The 21,018-nt window shown below is 41.6% G+C and overlaps 3 protein-coding genes across 3 annotated transcripts in view; 1 reads left to right on the forward strand and 2 right to left on the reverse strand.

Moving 5' to 3' along the window:
- The first annotated feature begins 258 nt into the window (after positions 1 to 258).
- Nkrf (NFKB repressing factor) lies at positions 259 to 19,733 on the forward strand. Its single transcript, XM_075958482.1, has 3 exons — positions 259 to 1,179; positions 12,512 to 12,642; positions 13,788 to 19,733. Exons 1-3 carry the CDS (start codon positions 914 to 916, stop codon positions 15,740 to 15,742), a joined length of 2,352 nt encoding a protein of 783 aa, XP_075814597.1. The 5' UTR covers positions 259 to 913; the 3' UTR covers positions 15,743 to 19,733.
- Positions 6,357 to 6,727, reverse strand: LOC142840897 (large ribosomal subunit protein eL42). Its single transcript, XM_075957548.1, has one exon. The coding sequence runs from the start codon at positions 6,711 to 6,713 to the stop codon at positions 6,393 to 6,395; it is 321 nt and encodes a 106-aa protein (XP_075813663.1). The 5' UTR covers positions 6,714 to 6,727; the 3' UTR covers positions 6,357 to 6,392.
- The window catches only part of Ube2a (ubiquitin conjugating enzyme E2 A), an 85,108-nt gene continuing 83,821 nt past the window's right edge, over positions 19,732 to 21,018 (reverse strand). Inside the window, exon 8 of the mRNA XM_075958483.1 lies at positions 19,732 to 20,937. Within this exon, the coding sequence (XP_075814598.1) occupies positions 20,809 to 20,937 (129 nt within the window). The 3' untranslated portion in view covers positions 19,732 to 20,808. The remainder of the gene's footprint in view (positions 20,938 to 21,018) is intronic.

A 21,018-nucleotide genomic window follows, 5' to 3' on the forward strand; every position in this document is an offset into this window, starting at 1 on the left:
CTGTCTGCAATCATGATCAGAAGAGTGTAAAAGACCGGCTTGAGAAGTAACGCTGTTATTTCTTTGCAACCACACTTTCACAAGCAGCTCCAAAGCTGATGGTGAAAGGCGCGTTAATTTTTCAAACTCTTCTCTGAAGAGGCATCTCGGAGAGCTAAGAGGAAAAACATGCCAAATCCCAAATCCCCCGAAACCTAAATCCCTTCCAAAGGACACAGGCTCAGAATCGCGCCACTTAGAGACCCAGATAGAGCAGACGGCCAGGCATCACTGCTAACTAATCACCCGAGGGCACCTGCCGGGGACTAAATGCCATCACTGTGTTAGGGAACCTCAGACAGCCTTCTTCAGTTCCCACTCCGGAGTCTCCGCCCTCCGCTGGTCACCAGAGTGCGTCAATGGAGAGTAATCGTCAGAGGAAGGAAAAAAATGTCCACCACGCGAGATTTCGCGGCGGGATTTCGAAGTTGGAGACCGGCTGCGGCGCGTGCGCAGTGGTCTCACAACCTCGGGGTGGCACGCGGGGAGGTAGGCTGAGACGTCTGAGCCGGGGAAGCCGGCATACTGGTGCTACTTCTTTTTTCTCTTGCCGCTACTCTCTCAGTGTGTGGGTCTTAAAAGTCCCAGGAGGCGCGGAGTAGCGAGGCTCAACTCCGTCGGTGTGTGCGCCCGGTATAATAAAAAAGCCCTCACGTTCCCACAGTAGTTGGAGCGGTGCGGCCGCCGTGGCGACAGGGATCGTTGCTCCCGGTCCCCCTGTGATCGTAGCCCCCAGGCACACACTCCCGTCCCCCGAGATTCGGTCTCAAGCGTCCCTCACACAGGTCTGCCCCTCCCCGCCACCGCCTCGATTGCTCTCGGCCAGTTTGCCGGCTTCGTCCCTGGGGGGCGTCCCCACACTGAAGCAGAGAAGATGGCTGGAGGACGTCTGCTGCTGGGGGGCGACTTCCTGTCGCCGCCGCCGCTGCCCCCCCTCCCGCCGCCGCCGCTGCCGCCCCTCCCGCCACCCCCGCCCGAGCCAGTGCTGGAGCAGTGGCGCTATAGCCACGAAAGTGACTGGCAGTGGGCTCTGCGGCGGAGCTTCATCTGTCGGCACCTGCACCGCTATCCCGGCGCTGCCCTCGACCAGCTCCTCGCTCTCTCCGCCGCCTGGACCAATCACGTTTTCCTGGGCTGCAGGTGAGTCTGGTGTGGGGCGATCGAGTTAGGGACAAGGGTGGGAGATGAGTGACGAGGGTCGGCTTGGGGATGGGGGTGAGGGACGGATGGTGGAGTTTGGGTTACGGGATAGCCCAAGGGAAGGAGAGGGTCAGCAGAAGCGGTCCAGATAGGAACAGGGGCAGGATGCGGATGATGATAGCTTGGAGGCTTAAGATTTGAAGATTTGCTAGAGAACACGAAGAAGCTTCACTAGTGGGTTGGGGGGTAGGGTGGGTGACCGTGGTGGCAGGCAATGAATGACATGACAGCACATGAGGACCCAGAGATGCCCCTCCAGGACCAGAAATGGAGATGAAGTAGCTCTTAGAAGAGGATTATTGAGAGTTAGTCGTGGTGATTGGTGCTCAGTAGCAGAACCTCAGACCTGCATAGGGTCTTCCAAGGATGCGGCATCCGCAGAGGATATTCGATGGGGCTTCAAGGGGAGGACAAACTCCGCAGCTCAAATACTAGTCTCCCGGCCACTCTCTTCCATCTCTACCAGATTAAATACCTTCCTCTCCTTGCACCCCCTCCCCAAGCCAGGTCTTAGAGTCTTCTGGGGAGGCGGTGTGTCAGGTCTCTGACCTGCAGTGTCAGGCTTGCTTGTAGATTTGCGCATAACATACTCAAACAAAGAAGTGAATCTATCTGCTGTAAAGATGCACCTTAAATGGGCTAAGAAGAATTAGCATTTCACTTCTGGATGAGGTCTTAGGGGTGTATATGTCTCTTTCTCTGGTTCCTCCTTTCCTAGAATCTGGTGACTTCTAAACAGGCCTCTTGGAAAGCACTTTGTGTTCTGGGGAGACTGCGGTATGGTTTCAACGCAGTTTTGGTTTTGTGTGTGTGTTTACCAGGGTGCTTGGGTCCTCTGTCCTTCAGAACCTCGAAATTGGCCTTATCCTAGACTAATTCCTTCAGAAGACTGGAAAGCGTCTTTTTTTAAATATTCCTGCCGAACAGTCAATTTGTTTTTATTAGGAAGATCTGGAAAATGATCAGATTCGATCCAGCCAGATCCGTTCTAGGAATAACTGTAAACAACGCAGATGAAATTGTCTGCTCCTACCTTAATTGCTGAACATGGCACCCAGCGTGAAACTTTGCTGTCACAGAGTTTTATTTTTTCTGTCTTCTCTAAGTTGACATAATTTCTGCCTCTAGAGATAGTGATCATTTCACTGGAGGAGCTGGGAAAGCCTCAACAATTAGTCATCAGATAAATCTGATTTCCCTAGCGATGTTCTTGCAGTAAAAAAGGTACCTTTATCATATAGTCCTAAGTCTTAATACCACAAAAGGCTATAGGGAATCAGAATCCTAAAGCATCTTTAATGGGGGAGGCTAACCGTCCTTTGTGTTCATAACTAAACTTACCTTCCTGCTAGAATACACGTTGGGAGGGGGAGGACTTTACTCTGTTTTTCATATGCACATCTTTGTCTTCAGTGCCTCGCAGAAATCTTGTGCAGTATTCTGCTTTAGCATAATATCTGCTCAGTAAATGTCTGGGCAGTGGTAGATGTAGACAGCTTTGTAGTATATAGCATATTTTCAACCCTTTCTTTCCATCTTATTCACCATCCTAGAGGTTAGGAAGTATCTCCCTCTTACAGCTAAATCAACGAAGGCAAAGAAGTTACTGTGCAAGGTCTCACAACTATTTCTAGTCTTGTTGCTCTCTCCACTGAGACACAACTGCCGTGTTTAGGAAGGATGGACCATAAACAAAAGCAGGTAACTGATGGAAGTCAAATCTCTCAATCTCAGGCTTAATCCCACGAATAGAATGCTTCATGCATAACCAGCGTATGAACACAAACCAAGCGCATAGTAGTTGACCTTAAAAGCTCAAGCACCCAGGATGTGTGTGTGCCTATCTGCAAATCCTTTGTTTAGAAGTCAGCATGTTGCAATATGCCTACATCACTACAACAATTACGATAGAGCTATGAAATAGATGAACTGGAAAGAATTGTTTGCATTGTATCTGACTGTTCTACATAGAATGGGAAGAGCCCAAGACAACTTTGGAAGTTAGCAACTCAGTATGGTCTTCTCCTTTAGGCTTTGTTAGCTCTTTCCTTGGGTGCATAAAATCTACATTCTCAAAGTTGGCAGGGTTATTTTTGTTTTGTGTGACAGTCTGCTCTTTTTGGTTTTTTGAGACAGGGTTTCTCTGTATAGCTTTGGAGCCTGTTCTGGAACTCGCTCTGTAGACCAGGCTGGCCTCAAATTTGGTTTTTTGAGACAGGGTTTCTCTGTATAGCTTTGGAGCCTGTTCTGGAACTCTCTCTGTAGACCAGGCTGGCCTCAAACTCACAGAGATCCGCCTGCCTCTGCCTTCCGAGTGCTGGGATTAAAGGCATGCGCCACTATCACCAGGCTCAGACTGCTTTTTTCTAAGTAAATGCATTTAGTGTGGTGGCACAGCCCCTTGTAAACTCAAATTTTTAATTAGTTGTTCAGGGGATTCCATTTGATTAGGAGATAGGATAAAAAAAGAATATCTGAAAATTCTATCCCCTAGAGCAAGAAGAACTCAAGTGCAGGGATTCAGAGCGTGTTTCATTCCTTTTGGTGATAGTGGCCATTTCCATGGGTCAGATTTGAATGTGTGTGCGTGCATGCATGCGGGTGTGTGAAATATGTTTATGTAGTGAGTAGCCTTGACTGTGAGGCCAGAGATCGGGTTGGGTGTCATCACTATGACTGTCTGTTTGTTTGAGAAAAATTCATGGAATCTAAAGCTCACCAGTTAGCTTAGACTGACTAGTCTCTGAGCCTCTGTGATCTGTCTCCTTTACGAATAATGTGATTATAGACCGTGCAGTGTGTCACCTTGCCCTGGTTTTACATGGGTGCTGGGGATTAAAACTCAGGTCCTCTTCTGTAGCAAGCATTGAGCCATCTCTCCAGCCCTTTAATGTCCTCTTGACTCTATAATTGTGGTTCTTACATATAAGCATGCAGCAAAACACTTGTTTTGGATCCTGCGTGTGCTAGCACAAGACTTTCATCCTTGTACTCAGGACCTGAGAGTGAAGCAGGATGGTGAGTTTAGCTTGCCTGGACTACAGAAAGATACCCTGTCTAAAATAATAGCAACAAGAATAATCACCTGTTAGGTTTATTAAAAGACAGGTTCCTGGGCCCCTACTCCAAGACTTCCAAATCAGAAGGTGTGAAGAAGGGCCTCAACATTTTTATTTCTGTCAGGTTACCAGATGATCCTTATACTTTGACTTGAGGACCAGAGTGAGAAATTCTACTTTATAGGATAAATAAAGTTTTGCGATCTGCATTTTTGTGAGACAAACTCTCATGCAGCCCAGACTGTCCTTGAACTTGCCACATAGCTGAGGATGATCTGCAAGTTCTGCTTTTCTTGCCTCTGCCTCCTGAGTGCTGAAATCATGGGGTGCCCTGCCATGTCCGGTTTATCTGGTGCTGAGGATTGAACCGAGGGCTTCGTGAATGCTGACCAAGCACTCTTTCAGTTGAGCTGTGTCTCCAGCCCTCCACTCCACTTTTGAATAATCTTTCTTCATCCAAGCAACCAAGAAGCTCAAAGCTCCCTTTACTTTTTCTGTTTTATAAAAGCAAGCCACCTATCAAGAAATGTCGCTTGATGTGATGGCCCATGCCTGTAATTCCAGAATTTAGAAGTCTGGGACAGGAAGAATTTTCTGAGAAATTTCTAAAGCAGTTCAAACCATTAGTCTTGTGGCTAATGCAAACTTACAGTCCTTTGATCAGCTACATATAGGACACTTAAATAATAGTGCATATCAAGGCCCGGGGTGTCTGCAGCTTTACTTACACAGTATAGCTAGTGTGTTTACTACTGTATTTGTTTTGCAGGACTGAGTGGTAGAATTTATAGTCTCATGCCTGTTAGCTAAAAACTGTACCACCGAGATCCACCCACAGCCATTTATGAAGGCACAAGTCAGCCAGGCGGTGGTGGCCTTTAATCCCAGCACTCAGGAGGCAGAGGCAGGTGGATCTCTGCGAGTTTGAGACCAGCCTGGTCTACAAGAGCTAGTTCCAGGACAGGCTCCAAAGCTACAGAGAAACCCTGTCTCAAAAAACAAACAAACAAATAAATAATAAGAAGAAGGCACAATGTCCAGATTCCCTGGCATATGCAGTTTTCCAGTCCTAATCCATAGGATTTAGAAGCAGTTCTGGCATACAAATCCTGGCTTGCTTATTTGTGTTAACCTATTAATAGAGAAATGACATGAAATTAACTTAGCTACTTTGACTTCTTTTCCTTGATGCATTCTGAAGCGTTTGGAAAGTAGATTCCAGTTAGATATATATTGTGAAATTTAACTTTACACATTGATACACAAGTCACTAAGGAAAGCGGAGTGGGGTTTTTTGAAAATTTCACCTATAGTCTATACATATATTATTAACTTGAAATATTAAGCATCTTTTTTTAAAAGATTTGTTTGTTTGTTTGTTTGTTTGTTTATTATGTATACAACATTCTGCCTCCATGTATGCCCACACACCAGAAGAGGGCGCCAGATCTCATTACAGATGGTTGTGAGCCACCATGTGGTTGCTGGGAATTGAACTCACGACCTCTGGAAGAGCAGCCAGTGCTCTTACCACTGAGCCATGTCTCCAGCCCAACATTAAGCATCTTGTAAGTAGTTTTGAATGTCACATTTTGTGTTTTGAAGCCCTAATTTTTATTTCTCTTTCTTTTCTTTCCTTCCTTCCTTTCTTTTTTTTTCTTTCTTCTTCCCCCCCCCCCCCCAAGACAGGGTTTCACTGTGTAGCCCTGGCTATTTCACTGTGTAGTCCTGGCTGTTCTGGAACTCACTTTGTAGACCAGGGTGACCTTGAGCTCATAGAGATCCACCTGCCTCTGCCTCTTTTTTGTTGTATTTTTTGTTGTTGTTTGTTTAGACAGGGTTTCCCTGTATAGCCTTGGCTGTCCCAGACCTCTATAGATGAGGCTGTCCTCAAATTCACAGATTCACCTGTCTCTGTGTCCTGAGTGCTGGGTTTAAAGACGTGCACCACCACTTCCTGACTCAGCCTCTGCCCCTGGAGTCTTCTGTTTAACTGGAGAGTTGACTCTGGTTAAGAACACATGCTGTTGTTTCCTTTTTTTTTTTTTTTTGAGTGAAAGCTCATGATTTTATTGTCTTCATAACAAGGTCAGCTTAGAACTGGATCACTTGGCCCTTTCTCTTCTTATCACCTCCCAGTTCAAAGTGCTTGCATCTTTTAATAGCCAGCATCCTCTTAGATCTGCAGTTGGGCTCCACACATTCCAGTCTCAGCACAATCTTCTTTGTAGTTTTTGCCTTTTTGCGGAAAATAGGCTTAGTCTGCCCACCATAGCCACTCCGTTTCCTGTCATAACGCCGCTTTCCCTGGGCATACAAAGAATCTTTGCCCTTCTTGTACTGGGTCACTTTGTGGGGTTGGTGTTTGCCACATTTCTTGCAGAATGTACGGCGGGTCTTAGGAACGTTCACCATGTTGGCGGGTGCGATATCGTTTCAAAGGACCCAGGTTTGATTCCCATCACCCACATGGAGGTTTACCATTTTCTCAGGTACCAGGCATGCATGTGGTACACATACATACATACAGACAGACGAAACGCTCAGACACATAAAATAATAACAATAATAATAAGTCATGTGCCACTACATCTGGCTTTTAAGTTTCTAATCTCAGCATTTTAATTTAAATTTAGTAGAGCTATTTAATGTTTCTAATCTCAGCATTTTAATTTAGATTTAGTAGAACTATTTAATATATTTGCAAAAAATCTTATAAGCATCTGTTATTGAATATTTCCTAAATTTCAGGTGCCATTGTGTTTAATGATTTATGTTTCTCTTGTAGCTGTGCACATAGATGCAACTGTCTTGTGACCAAGACTGTGATATCTATGAAGAAAAGTATATTGCCCATTATAAATCATCTTTCAATAATATGCTAGACATGGTAGGTGAGTTAAAGAAAGTTTTTACAGTCAAACATGTGATCTAATGCACATATAAATATGTAATATGCATGCATTTAAAAATTATTCTTGACTTGCCTTAATATTATGTTACACCATTTTCCATAATACAGAACATTATGGCTGGGCGGTGGTGGTGCACGCCTTTAATCCCAGCACTCGGGAGGCAGAGGCAGGAGGATCTCTGTGAGTTCTAGACCAGCCTGGTCCACAAGAGCTAGTTCCAGGACAGGCTCCAAAACCACAGAGAAACCCTGTCTTGAAAAAACCAAAAAAAAAAAAAAACAATACAGAACATTATGTAGCCATTAAATCCCAAATGGACTGGGTAATATAGGTTAGTGGTAGAATCTGTGCCTCAAGTCTGTGACTTCAGTTTTCAGCTTGGTAAGCCCAAAATAGAATAGATGTGGTAACAACATAAAGAATCAGCAATGGGAGGGCATAGAAAGCAAACAAACAAAAAGAACATAAGGTAACCCCTTAAATAATACTGAAGTTATCACTGGTTGAGATGTGAAGCTTTTCTTGGTTGGGTTTCTTTAGAGTTAAAGGTATCATTTTCAGTGCATTATGAAAAATCACCAAGGGAGATTGCAATAACTTGACCTTTATCCTTGGATGGGTATTTGGGAATAGAAATAGAATTCTAGTGATCTTTTTAAGGACTCTAAAATTTTTGCATCGTATTTTGACTAGTCAAGCACTAGATAACATGATAGCCTTTCTGTTCTTATTTAAGCTTGCTGGGCTTCTTTTGTATTCTTTTGTATAAAGGACAGAATCTGGCTATGTTGGCAACCTACGCAAGAGTTTATTTTTATAGCCTCTGGGAGATGGTGAATTCTGTAGCAATTGTAATGAATAGGGAGCAATAAATAGGTACAGTAATTACCGAAGCTGGAAGAAACTTGAGAGACAAGCAAATGTGAATGGAGGGAGCCCTAGGTATATCCTTCATGTGCACAGCATATTCAGAGTCAGGCTCCAATGGAAGGGCTAGAGAATTTGGACTGGACCCAAGGCAGGTGGCTTGGTTGTACCACCAGTTTTTGCAAATGTGAAATTAGTGGTTTTAAAAGCTGTAAACTTTGGACTGGAGAGATGGATCAGTGGTTGAAAGCACTGTCTTATCTTTAAGAGGACCTGGGTTCAGTTCCTAGCACCCATACGGCAGCTCACAAACTATTTATAACTCCAGTTCCAGGGGATTGGACACCCTCTCCAGCCTTTATGGGCACCAGGCACACACACAGTACAGAGACGTATATGTAGGCAAAACACTCAGATCCATAATTTTTTAAAGTAATGAATAAATGTTTTTAAGTCATGCCACCTGATGTTGGGATGGGAGGCTAGCCTGAGGTACATGTGAGTTGTATATTGAGGCCATCTCAGAACAGAAAGATGGAAACAATGGCAAGAAACTTCCAAGGGTGGGGGGATGCCTCGGGCATTTGCCACTAAGCCCGACTACTTGAGTTTGATCCCCAGGGCTCCCAAAGTGGAAGGAAAGACCCAGTTCTCACAGGTGATCCTCTGACCTCCACGGGCATAATGTGGCACAAGTGCAGCTCCCTGCAGGCACAATAAATGAATGTAATAAAGCACACACAGCAGGTAGTACTCTATCCTGCTCTTCTTCAGACAGCTGTTAGCACAGCAGCTGGAACTGGAACACCAAGAGGAACTGCTTCTACTCACCCTTAATCTGCGCATGGAGATAGCTATTCTACATAGTACTTCTTCACATGTGGGGAGTCCAACTTGTCATTTCTAGAACCTAGATCCTCATGCATGCTAGATAAGCAGTCTATCGCTGAGCGGCGCCCCAAAATTGCAGGGTTTTTTTTTAATCCATCACACCCGAAAACAACAGGGTTTTCTAATCCATCACTGTGGTCAATATATTTAATATTTCTGGGCAGGTGAGATGGGTCGGTGGGTAAGGGTGTTTGCCATGTAAGCCTGATGCCCTGAGTTTGCTCGCTGGATCTCACATGAAAGTGGAAGGAGAGAATGACTCCAGAGTTGTTCCCTGTCAGCCACATGTGTGTGCTGTGAAGCAATTGTAATTTGTTTTTAAAGAAGACCCTTAACATTCCCAATACCACAAAGATCCTGCCTATTGTTCTTTTAAAATAATTTGCACCCCCAGCCTCACTGTGACCTGTATCTGTGGTTTGTTTCTTTCTGTTGCTATGTAGTTTTCCTGGTGTTTTCGTACAAGAGTTGTAGCCATTCGCCTTTGAAAGCTATCTGGGCTTATTATAGTTAGACCTAAGCTGTTGTGAGTATTCAGATACAAGTGTTTATATGAATGTTAAGTTTTCATTTCTTCGGGATACTTGCCAAAGAGTACAATTGCTGTGTCATGTGATAGTTAATGTTTAGGTTTTTTTTTTAAAGATTTATTTATTTATTATGTACACACTGTTCTGCCTGCATTCCAGAAGAGGGCACTGGATCTCATTACAGATGGTTGTGAGCCACCGTGTGGTTGCTGGGAATTGAACTCAGGTTCCCTAGGAAGAGCAGCCAGTGCTCTTAACCTCTGAGCCATCTCTCCAGCTCAATGTTTAGTTTTATTAGAAACTGCCAAATTGTTTTCTAGAGTAATGGTATCATTTTATGATCTCACCAGCAGTATCTGAGAGATCCAGTTTCTCTGCATTCTTGCCAGCATTTGGTGTCATCACTGTTTTATTTTGGTCATTTTGATAGGTCAGTGGTGTCTTCAGTTGTATTTCCCTGGTGATTGATGGTGTTGAACATCCTTCTGTGTGTTCATTAGCAATCTGTCTATATGTGTGTGTGTCTTTGTTTCTGTGTGTCTGTGTATATATATGTACATTCATGTGTGCAGGTGAATGCACCGCAGAAACAAGAGTAGGATGTTGTGTCTTCCTTAGTTGTTCTTTAGCTTTTTTTTTTTTGAGACAGGGTGTGTCACTAAACCTAGAGCTCACCATTTAGGCTAGGTTGGCTGGCTAACCAGCTGTGGTATCCACCTGTCTCTGCACCTCAACACAGGAGTTAGTGACTATGCTCAGCTTTTACAGAGGTGCTAGGGATTTGAATCTGGGGCCTCCAATTTATACAGCAAGTGTTCTTTTACCCACTAAGCCATCTCCCCAATTCTTCTTGTTCATTTAAAAGTTTGATTTTGTTCGTCTTGGGTTTGGGGCTCACAAGTTCTTGTCAAGTACGTGGTACACAAGCATTTTCTCCCAGTCTATAGTTTTTGTTTTGTTTTGTTTTTTGCAGTCTTTTAAGAGGATAAGATTTTAATTATGATTGGGTTCATTTACCCTTGTTTTCCTTTGTAAAGATTTATTTATTTTCTGTGTATGCATGTTTAGCTTGCAAGTGTGTCTATGTCGTGTGCATCCTGGAAGTTCTGAAGTTATGGACAGTCGTTAGCTGCCACGTGGGTGCTGTGAATTGAACCTGGGTCCTCTATAAGAACAAATGCTCTTTACTGCTGAGCTAGCTCTCCAGCCCACACTTTTGTTTTTATAGATCATGCTTCTAGTGTCTTTTCTAAGAACTGCTTGCATAGCCTAAAACCTGAAGGTTTTCTCCTACTTTTTTAAATGACAATTCCATAGTTATACACTTTCTGCTTTTGTAAACTGAGGCTTAGGTTTACCTGCATGGGTTTTACATATAGGTGCTCAGTTGTTGCAGAGACTCTTCCTCTGTGGGATTGAATTTGGACTTTTGTCCACTACCAGTTTTGAATTCTTTATAGGAGTCCATTTCTAGATTCTTCCCTGTCTATACTTCACCAGTAGATTTCTTGTGCCTTGCAGAGTGATAATGGGCTCTCATGTTTTTCTTGGCTAGCTGTAATGCTTCTGCAAATGATTTTCTTGGGGCTGGAGAGATGGTGTTGGTATTGATTTCGGAGAGGAGTGGAGTCGGGTTCCCATCATGCATCAGGCAGCTCACATCTGTGACTCTGGTTCTAAGAGCTCATGGCATCTCCCATGGCATCCTGTACTCATGTGTGCACACTTCCTCCATGAATACACAGAACTGAAACCAAATCTTGAAGAGATGTTCTGTGGCAACCCTTTGCTTAAGATAGAGTTTAACCGGGGGCTGGGGAGATGGCTCCGTGGTTAAGAGCATTGCCTGTTCTTCCAAAGGTCCTGAGTTCAATTCCCAGCAACCACATGGTGGCTCACTACCATCTGAGCCCTCTTCTGGCCTTCAGGCATACACGCAGAAAGAATATTGTATACATAATAAATAACTAAATAAATATTTTTAAAAAGATATAGTTTAACCATTAAATTATAGGACAAATGCTTGCTTCCTCCCTTTAATATTTACTTGTTTAGAGAATAATGCGTTGATTCCTTCCATCCACCAAAAGTGACCAATAATGGGTTTGTAAGTATTATGAACTAATAGATTTTAAACATATTTGATATATTTTAATTCATGCTAGCTATTGTTCCTATTATTGACACTCAAATTGGCTCATATTGCCAAGAGGTTATTCTGATTGGCTTCTGAGTCCATTTGGCACAATTCCTGTGATCTTTGACTGCTTCTTCGTTTGTAGGCCCAAGATCTCCCAGGCTCTTCTTAGATATTTCCTGCCCCAGACTTGGAAGCATGCATTTCTCTGAGGAACATGATTCCTTTTCATGAGAAGTGATAGAAGCTGCAATTTGGATGTTAGCTACTAGCTGGCCTTTAACACTCGGTATTTTTATAAGCATAGAAATGTAATTGTTGGCATTTATGTAAACAATTATTTACATTTATGTTATAATTTATATAAATTGTAATACATATATGAAAGAGAAAAATCATGAGTGTATACTTGTGTTTTCCATTCACATGTTAAAAATAAGGTTTTGGCTAGAAATTATATCTGTGTTCTTGCCTACTTATATGTCTCTGCACAACATGCATGCCTGTTGCCCACAGAGGCCAGACGACAGTGTTGTATACTCTGGAATGGGAACGACAGACAGTTGTAAATGGTCATGTGGGTGCTAGGAATCAAACCTGGATCCTGTGGAAGAGCATCCAGTGCTCTTAACTGATAAACCATCTCTTTAGCCCCTATGTTTGTATATTTTATGCAGAAAACCTTGCTCTTGATGCCTAATGAGTAACTTAACTTCTCATTCTACAAGTAAATATTTTAGGTCTGATCCTTGGTTTTCATAACAAAAATACCCTGCTGATAAGTCCTGTGGGATAAAAGACCATCCCATTTAGAAGCATTTGTAAAAAGTAGCTCCATGCCTTGTTTTAATCGTAGATTATATTTATTTATAGATACAGCCCACGCTTGATGGAAAAAATTCTTCAGATGGCCGAAGGTATTGATATTGGGGAGATGCCGTCATACGATCTGATGTTGCCCAGACCTTCCAAAGGTCAAAAGCGCTACCTTTCAGCCTACGATGGTGAGTATAACTTGTTTCTGGGAGGTGGGATTTGAAGACGTGTGGCTTCTTAAAATGATATGAGTGTAGCATGTGGCTTCAAATAACACTGGTAGCACTGGATGCTATGCAAAGATAAATGATTTTTTAAAATTTTGCTTTTGAGACCAAGTCTCTCTGTGTAGCCCTGGTTGTCCTGGAACCCACTTGGTAGAGTAGGCTGGCCTCAAGTTCACAGATATCCACCTGCCTCTGCCTCCCAAGTGCTAGGATTAAAAGTGTGTGCCTCCATGTCTGACACAGATAAAATGACTTCTAGCTTACATACAATTTTCGAGTATGCTACAAAGAACTGAAAGTGCAGAAGTCCCACTGTAATGCTATCCTTGAAGTCTATGCCATGGAACCTTCCTCTAAAAAGAAGACTCTCATTCTGAGATCATCTGAGCAATTAGATGTTCTTGGACAGGTCCAGACAGACCAGCTTTCTACTGAGGAGTGCTGTCGGGAAAAAACACTAGTTTCTGGTACAGTCTTAGAGTAGGTCTCTGTGACTTCAATGTGGTGTCCTCCACTTATCATTAGTTCCAGTTGTTATCGCTTCTAGAAATAAAGGTAAATAAAGCCTTTTGTACAGGACAAGTCAGAGCTAAGGTTTTGGTTGAAAACTAATTTTGATACTACAGTTACAACCAGGTAAAGCACTATCATAGCCACTCACCTCTGAAACAAAAGAGAAACATTTAGTAAATGCATCTGGTTATCCATCATTTCTGTTTCCTTAGAGTCATCCGTAGTTCTGGTACCCTTTGCACACAGGTGATAGGAGATTGTTCTAGCATGTCCTTCCAGTATAGGGGAAGAGTTCCCTTCACTTGTGCTTTGGCTCACTTGTAATCTCCTCTGCTAGTCCTGCACAGCAGCAGCCTGCATACTTGATTTGATGAGCTGTTTCCTATTCAGAGTCTTCCCTAATGCATGGAGGGTAAGGGAGCGTCACCCCTTGTGGTAGTCTTTATGGTGACATGAATCCCTTCACCCAAGTGATTGGGACAGACCTTGTACCAACAGTGCCGCTTCAGATAATACGGTTGGTGCTATTTTCCTGCTGGGTTCTTTTGAAATATTCCCATTTTAATGAATTGTAAATTTCACTCATTCTATAGGTCAAAATCCTCCTAAAAAGCAAGCTGGTTCCAAATTCCATGTGAGACCTCGTTTTGAGCCTGTACATTTTGTAGCTAGTAGTTCAAAAGCTGAAAGACAGGAAGATCCTTATGGCCCTCAAACAAAAGAGGTAAATGGACGAACACATTTTGTCAGCATGCCAAGAAACTTCTACCAAGATTATACTCAAGACTCTTTCAATATGCAAGATGGGAATTCTCAGTATTGTAATTCATCAGGATTTATTTTCACAAAAGAGCAGCCTGTAACAACCAACATGTATTTTGACAGGAGGAACCCTGCCCCAAGTAGCACATCCCAGCTGGCAAACTGTCAGCCACCTCCAGAGCCTTCTTCACAGATGTATCCTGAGTCAGTGGTTGCTGAAAAACAGTATTTTATTGAAAAGTTAACAGCAACTATCTGGAAGAACCTTTCTAATCCAGAGATGACTTCTGGATCTGATAAAATTAATTATACCTACATGCTAACTCGTTGCATTCAGGCGTGTAAGACAAATCCTGAGTATATATATGCTCCTTTAAAAGAAATTCCTCCCGCTGACATCCCCAAAAATAAAAAACTTCTCACAGACGGTTATGCTTGTGAAGTTAGATGCCAAAATATCTATCTAACTACAGGTTATGCAGGGAGCAAGAATGGGTCCAGGGATCGAGCTACTGAGCTAGCTGTAAAACTCTTACAGAAGCGGATTGAGGTTAGAGTTGTCCGGCGGAAATTCAAGCACGTCATTGGAGAGGACCTTGTAGTATGTCAGATTGGCATGCTTTCATATGAATTTCCCCCGGCTCTAAAGCCACCAGAAGACCTGGTAGTACTGGGAAAGAATGCTTCAGGGCAGCTTATTTTTAATAGTTCTGCCAAACATTGGACCAATTTTGTCATTACAGAAAATGCAAACGATGCGATTGGCATCCTTAACAATTCTGCCTCATTCAATAAAATGTCAATTGAGTACAAATATGAGATGATGCCAAATCGCACATGGCGGTGTCAAGTATTCCTGCAGGATCACTGCTTAGCGGAAGGTTTTGGAACCAAGAAAACAAGCAAACATGCAGCTGCTGACGAAGCTTTGAAGGTTCTTCAAAAAACACAACCCACTTACCCATCTGTCAAAAGTTCCCAGTGCCACTCAGGCTCCTCACCCAAAGGATCAGGAAAGAAGAAAGATATAAAAGATGTTGTAGTTTATGAGAATTCTTCCAATCCTGTGTGCACCCTGAACGATACAGCTCAGTTTAACCGAATGACAGTTGAATACGTCTATGAGAGGATGACAGGCCTCCGCTGGAAATGCAAGGTGATTCTGGAAAGTGAAGTCATTGCAGAAGCAATTGGGGTGAAGAAAAGTGTCAAATATGAAGCTGCTGGAGAAGCTGTGAAAACCCTCAAAAAGACCCAGCCAACTGTCATTAACAACCTGAAGAAAGGGACTGTTGAAGATGTGATTTCAAGAAATGAAATTCAGGGCCGCTCAGCAGAAGAAGCTTACAAACAGCAAATCAAAGAAGATAACATAGGAAATCAACTGCTGCGAAAAATGGGTTGGACGGGTGGTGGCTTGGGTAAATCTGGTGATGGCATAAGGGAGCCTATCTCAGTCAAAGAGCAGCACAAGCGAGAAGGACTTGGACTGGATGTAGAGAGGGTCAATAAAATTGCTAAGAGAGATATAGAACAGATCATCAGAAACTATGCCCGCTCTGAGAGCCACTCAGATTTGACCTTCTCCACAGAGCTGACTAATGATGAACGGAAGCAAATACATCAGATTGCTCAGAAGTATGGCCTGAAGAGTAAGTCTCATGGGGTGGGCCATGATAGGTACCTGGTGGTTGGTAGAAAACGGCGGAAGGAAGACCTCCTAGATCAACTCAAACAGGAAGGCCAAGTGGGACATTATGAGCTTGTCATGCCCCAAGCAAATTAAGTTTTTACTAAGTTATCTTGTAAATACCATGTGAGGCAGAGCAAATAAAACTACATAATCTGGTTGAAGAATATTCATTCTTAAGATGTTTCACCTTGTTCGTTTCATGTAGTGCTATTAGGTTTGGAACTTGGCGAATTCTGTCCACTCGTATTAGCTTACCCCAGCAGATGATACTGTGCAGTTACTGTTTGTGTCTTTCACATTGCCCCGTCCCTCAGATTTTAGTAGTTTGTACAAGCAAAAACACCCATCTAAGTGCAATTTCACCCTGAGGAAAATAATTCACATTATAAAGGGCATAGCACAGCAATCTGTAACAATATGTAAAGTAAATGCTGACTCTAAGCTACAGCTAATTCCAGATTTACTTAAAATGTCAGGTCAATTTGTACTAGCAATTTTCATCTTTGTGTGAAGCCAATTATAGAACGTTTAACAATAAATTCTGCTGTACATGTAAATGTCTTTATCAACTAAATGATGTAAAACTTTCTTAAAAGTAATTTTAGTGTTTGCTTATTTATAACTTCTACCCTGTGATTTCCAGGATATTGGAAGTGATTTACTGTATCTTGTGCTATATGACTTTTAACAAATTCTAGTCTTCCTGCTGAGAGAGCACTACTTGAGAGAGATGTCACAAAGTTTCCAAAAAGCCTTGATTCAATCAGAAGAAAGGAAGCTTGAATTGTTTGTTCTTGGTGCCTTGCAGAGAGACTCAGAGCAACTCTCCATTGTAGCTTTCACACGGTCTGTGCGTCACATCCAAGGCAACCACCGCTGTGGTAGGGCCTGGTAAAAGACTGAAGATTGGTACATTGGTGCTTTGATGAAAAGGTCAGTTGGCTGGTCCCTCTCTCAAACAGCTTATTACTCCCCAAAGCCAACTTTGTAACATACTTAAAACTGCTATTTTCGCTTATTTCTGGAATGTAAAAATGTATAAAAATAAAAGAGTTAGTGTATGCTTCCTGAATAAAAAGGAGCCAAAGTTGATCAAAATGGTGGTGTGCTTCTTTCTGGAGAGCAACCTAGTAGCAACATTTTGGGTCTTTGGACAAAGGAAGTGATGGTTGCACAGAATAGTTCAGTCACAGCACACATGGATAAATGTAATGATTTAGCAAATAGGAGAAGAATCTGTCACTCGTCATGGCTTTTGTTTGCTTTGTGTTTTTTTTCTTGTATGCCAGCATTCTGACTTATCAAATCTTTGGCTGTTTACTTTTATGTGGTTTTATTGTATCTCAATGAATCAAGTAAAACCTAGCAATAAAAGAAATGAATATTACAATATTGATAAGTAACTCCAGAGAAGTGATGGTAAGGACTCCTAGGTTGTTTGTAGTGTCCTTTAAAAAAAGATTTATTTTTTTATAATGTGTGTGGGAGGGAGTTATATGCATGTGAATGCATATGCCCATGGAGGACAGAGGTGTCAGATGGGGCTGACAATATAGGCACTTGTCAACCTCCTGCCATGGGTGCTGGGAACTGAACTCTGGTCCTCTGGAAGCACAGTATGTGCTCTTAACCTCTAAGCCAGCTCTTCAACCCCCATATGCAGGGTTCATGTTTGGTTTGTAACTGGTCCACACCACAATGTATAGTAAATTCCATTTTGCTTTCCTACTCCTTTTTCTACTTTATACTAAGAAGATAGAGTAAAAGGTGTATTTAAAAATACAGATTACCTTTGATACATGGACCTCTTTCCTTCCATACACCTGCATTGACTAGCACAGGACAGCATCTGCTTTGCACTCTTTTCCATAGTGTATATACTTTATTCGTTTGGTAGAAGAGGTGTACATTTTATTTTGGTGTCTAATACTTTAGTAGAAACAGAACTAGGGTAGAACTTTCATAGATTTTGTGATTATAACTATTTTTTTACCTGCAAAATTCACTCCCATCTTGGAAAGTTGTGGTTCAGGTAGTTAGAACACTGTGTCTTTGGTTTTCTGGATGACAAGAGATGGTTTTTAGAGATTATGAGATGTGAAAAACTTGGTTTGCTTGTCTCTTTATATGTTTTACTCCAAGATGATTTTTGTTGTCTTGGAGGAAAGTGGTATGAAATCAGAAGTCAGATTTGTTTATAAAAGCCTAATGGAACAGATTAGTTACACTTGAGGCTCTGTGATAATTGGATAAAGTATATAGGAACTGGGTTCCTGATTTTGGTGGACCAGATAACTTGGTAGATAGAGCAGCTTTAGTATTGATGTGGAGAAATCAGATTGACAGGAATAAGCTGCTGACAACCTTGCTGTTCCAGTTTCCAGTTTTCCTTTTATTTGGCCCTTGCATTTTCCTTCTCTTAGAAATAGAAGTCATTTTTAGCTCAGGAACTTTGCTATAAAACTTGACAGAATATGAGTGCTTCCAAGTTTTATTTGTATTAAATATAACCTGAAAACTGTATATGCATATGTCTTGTGCTCACAGAGCCACTCTTTAACACCTACCCCCCTTGATTGCAAAAGTGAGTGGAAATATCATCCCATTAGGTGCATTTGTTTAGTAGTATTCAGTGTGTTTACTTTGCTATGAGTAACCCTTGCAGTAGGTCCTAAATAAAGGACTCTAATTACAGCTTTGGTTCTTCAGCATACCCCCTTCCCCACATAAGCAGGTACAAAATTGAAAGTTTGAGTCTCAAAAAGGCACCTTGAAAATATGTTTTAACTTTCTTGTAATTACATGTGGACAAGGCAGGCTTTGTTAAAAATTGTAAAAAAGAAAAAAGGGTAATTTGTATAAAATGTTCCAATGAGTGTCTAGGTAGCTTTGGCTATGTCTATGTCAGCTTCGTTCTTAAGGTTGTAAAAGGATAATCCCACGAGAAATTCATGATGGTGTTTCTCAGGAGATGTACAAAATAAAATATTACTAAATCAGCCTGTTCCCAGTCTCATGCTAAATTTTTCAAATAGCAATATTATCCATATTTAAGGTGCCCAGCCAAAACAGGGTGAAAAAAGTTAATTCAAACACCAAATAAAAAAAATGAATGGGGTTCACTTTGAAACAGAAATGGACTTGAAAGGAAAATATTAAGTGTATTTGAGGACCTTAGTCCTAAGCGGAACAATGTAATTCACATGGCAGATAGAACTCCCCCACAGTGAGGTCTAAGTACCCTTCAAGGATGACTGGGGTGCATGCATCTTTTCCTTCCAACTATTAATAAGAAGACACAGCATGTTACTGTCACATTCTCTTTAAAATGAGACTAGTTGCTCCTCAGAGAAGAGCTCACTTGCATTTCAACGTGCTGTCAGAGGATACCTACCCTCACAAACTTATACAGAATTTAAGCATTTTATGCATGTGTTGTATGCCTGCCTAGGTGTATCTTTGTGCACCATCTTGAGTGCAGTACTCATGGAGGCCTGAAGAGGGCATTGGATTTCCCTAAGTACAGGAGTTAGAACAGTTTTGAGCAACCCAGTGTGGGTCCTGGGAACGTTTAGGGTCCTCTGGAAAAAGAGCAAGCATTCTTAACTGAGCTGTCTCTCCATCTGTCCCCTACCTCCCTATTATTTTCTTTGAGGTGGAGTCTCATTATGTAACTGCCTCACCTGAAACTTGCTCTGTACACCAAGTTGCCTTCAAAGTCAAGAGATCCATCTGCCTCTGCCTCTCAGATGCTGGAATTAGGCCTATTATAAACATGCCCCACTAAGCTAGAGGATTTTTAAGAGGTGGATTGTCAAGATAAACAAGTTAGAGCTTAGTCACTGAGCATACTAGTAAGAAAACCTATCATTTCATTCTTTGTTCATTGCCTACAATGTACACTGAATTTATGTTAAAATGTTTGAAAAGCATTAATTCTGTGACTGAAAAGTTTAAAAAAGGTTTGCTAATATAGTACTGGCTGTCTATTTCCAGAAAGCATTTTGCTTTTGTTGTACTTATTTTTAAAAGGGAAGATAAGTAGATAGGAAATCCCTAAAAAAGTTAATAAAAATGTGAACTAAATTTTAAGGTTATTTTTTATTTACAACTTTTGAAAATGTACAGTTTTTACATGGGTTACTTGTGCAAAGTTAGAAGTGCTATAAATGCATAAAAGATTAACAATTAAAATATATTAGACAAAACATTTACAAGCCTTGCCCCATACTGTATATTTAAAAGTGTAAATATCCAAAGGAAAATTGCAGATATGGGCAATAAGGTTCTCAAAACACTGAAAGCATGCAGCAATAACTCAGGATTTAAATGAGAAAAGTTTGCAAGAGATAGGCTCACTTCCTTGAGTCATAAAAAGAAAAGTTTATTTAGGGCAATACTGTTCCTTTAAAAAGATTTGAGGATCTTCTGGTTCCTAACTTAAAAACAATAGCTTCTAGTCCTGTTCTCACACCTCTTTAAAAAGCACAAAGCTCCAAAGGCCCGGATTCTGAAACATAATGCATTTGCACAATGATTATCTTACAAAAAGTGGACTATGTCAATTATTAAAGTTGCTTCCATTTGTTAGCTAGGTCCTTTAGTCCTTGCTACCAATAAGTGCCATCTTGTAATTCATATTGCTTTACAATGAGTATAGAATTCGTTTTCCTTCCCCTTTAAGATGTTTACATGGATGCATTCCTGTTTTCTTTAGGTCATATCCTAAATACATTCTTTGCCAAATTGAACACAAGGAAAAACTGGCCAGGATGAAACACAGCAGCAATCATTTAGTTACAAATAACATCCTGGTCACGGGTATACACAACAGTTTCTCTTAAAAGCTTAGTATAAAAAGTACAGTAACCTGATAACTGCTTAGAGGCTGGAGGATGGAAATGAGATACAACAAAGGGATATGCAGTAGTAATGTTTGCAAGTAACCCAGGTACAGTACATTGGACTTCAAATGGAATCTCTGATGCTCCACAGGAGGACAGAAAGGGGAAGAAAAACTTGGCAAGGGAAGACAGAAACAGCACAACAGCTATTTTGTTTTTAATAAAGTAAATGTAATGAATTAGGAATAGGAAGCAGATGAATTCATCAATATACATTTTTCTTATGGCCAGCCTCTTCGTTTGTTCTACCCTGAGTCAACAGTCACGCCAGCTTTGTTCTACTATTGCAGAAACACGCTTTTCATATTCCCGCTTGTTCTCCTGGTACAGCTGGGCAGCCTGGCTGTTGGCTGGACTATTGGGATTAGGTTCATCCAATAGAGACTACAGAGAAAAGAGAAATATCAGTTCCCTAATGCAACAAGACAAAGAAATTGTTGAGAACAGCTATTTTATCAATGACTG

The sequence above is a fragment of the Microtus pennsylvanicus genome, chromosome X (genome assembly GCF_037038515.1).
Source record: "Microtus pennsylvanicus isolate mMicPen1 chromosome X, mMicPen1.hap1, whole genome shotgun sequence".
NCBI lineage: Eukaryota > Metazoa > Chordata > Mammalia > Rodentia > Cricetidae > Microtus > Microtus pennsylvanicus.

Excerpts from the sequence above, each read along its gene's own strand:
- Nkrf (XM_075958482.1), top strand. The coding sequence starts at position 914 with ATGGCTGGAGGACGTCTGCTGCTGGGGGGCGACTTCCTGTCGCCGCCG. Across the intron at positions 1,180-12,511 it reads CACGTTTTCCTGGGCTGCAG|ATACAGCCCACGCTTGATGG; the intron begins GTGAGTCTGGTG and ends ATTTATTTATAG. Across the intron at positions 12,643-13,787 it reads CTACCTTTCAGCCTACGATG|GTCAAAATCCTCCTAAAAAG; the intron begins GTGAGTATAACT and ends CTCATTCTATAG.
- LOC142840897 (XM_075957548.1), bottom strand. The coding sequence starts at position 6,713 with ATGGTGAACGTTCCTAAGACCCGCCGTACATTCTGCAAGAAATGTGGC.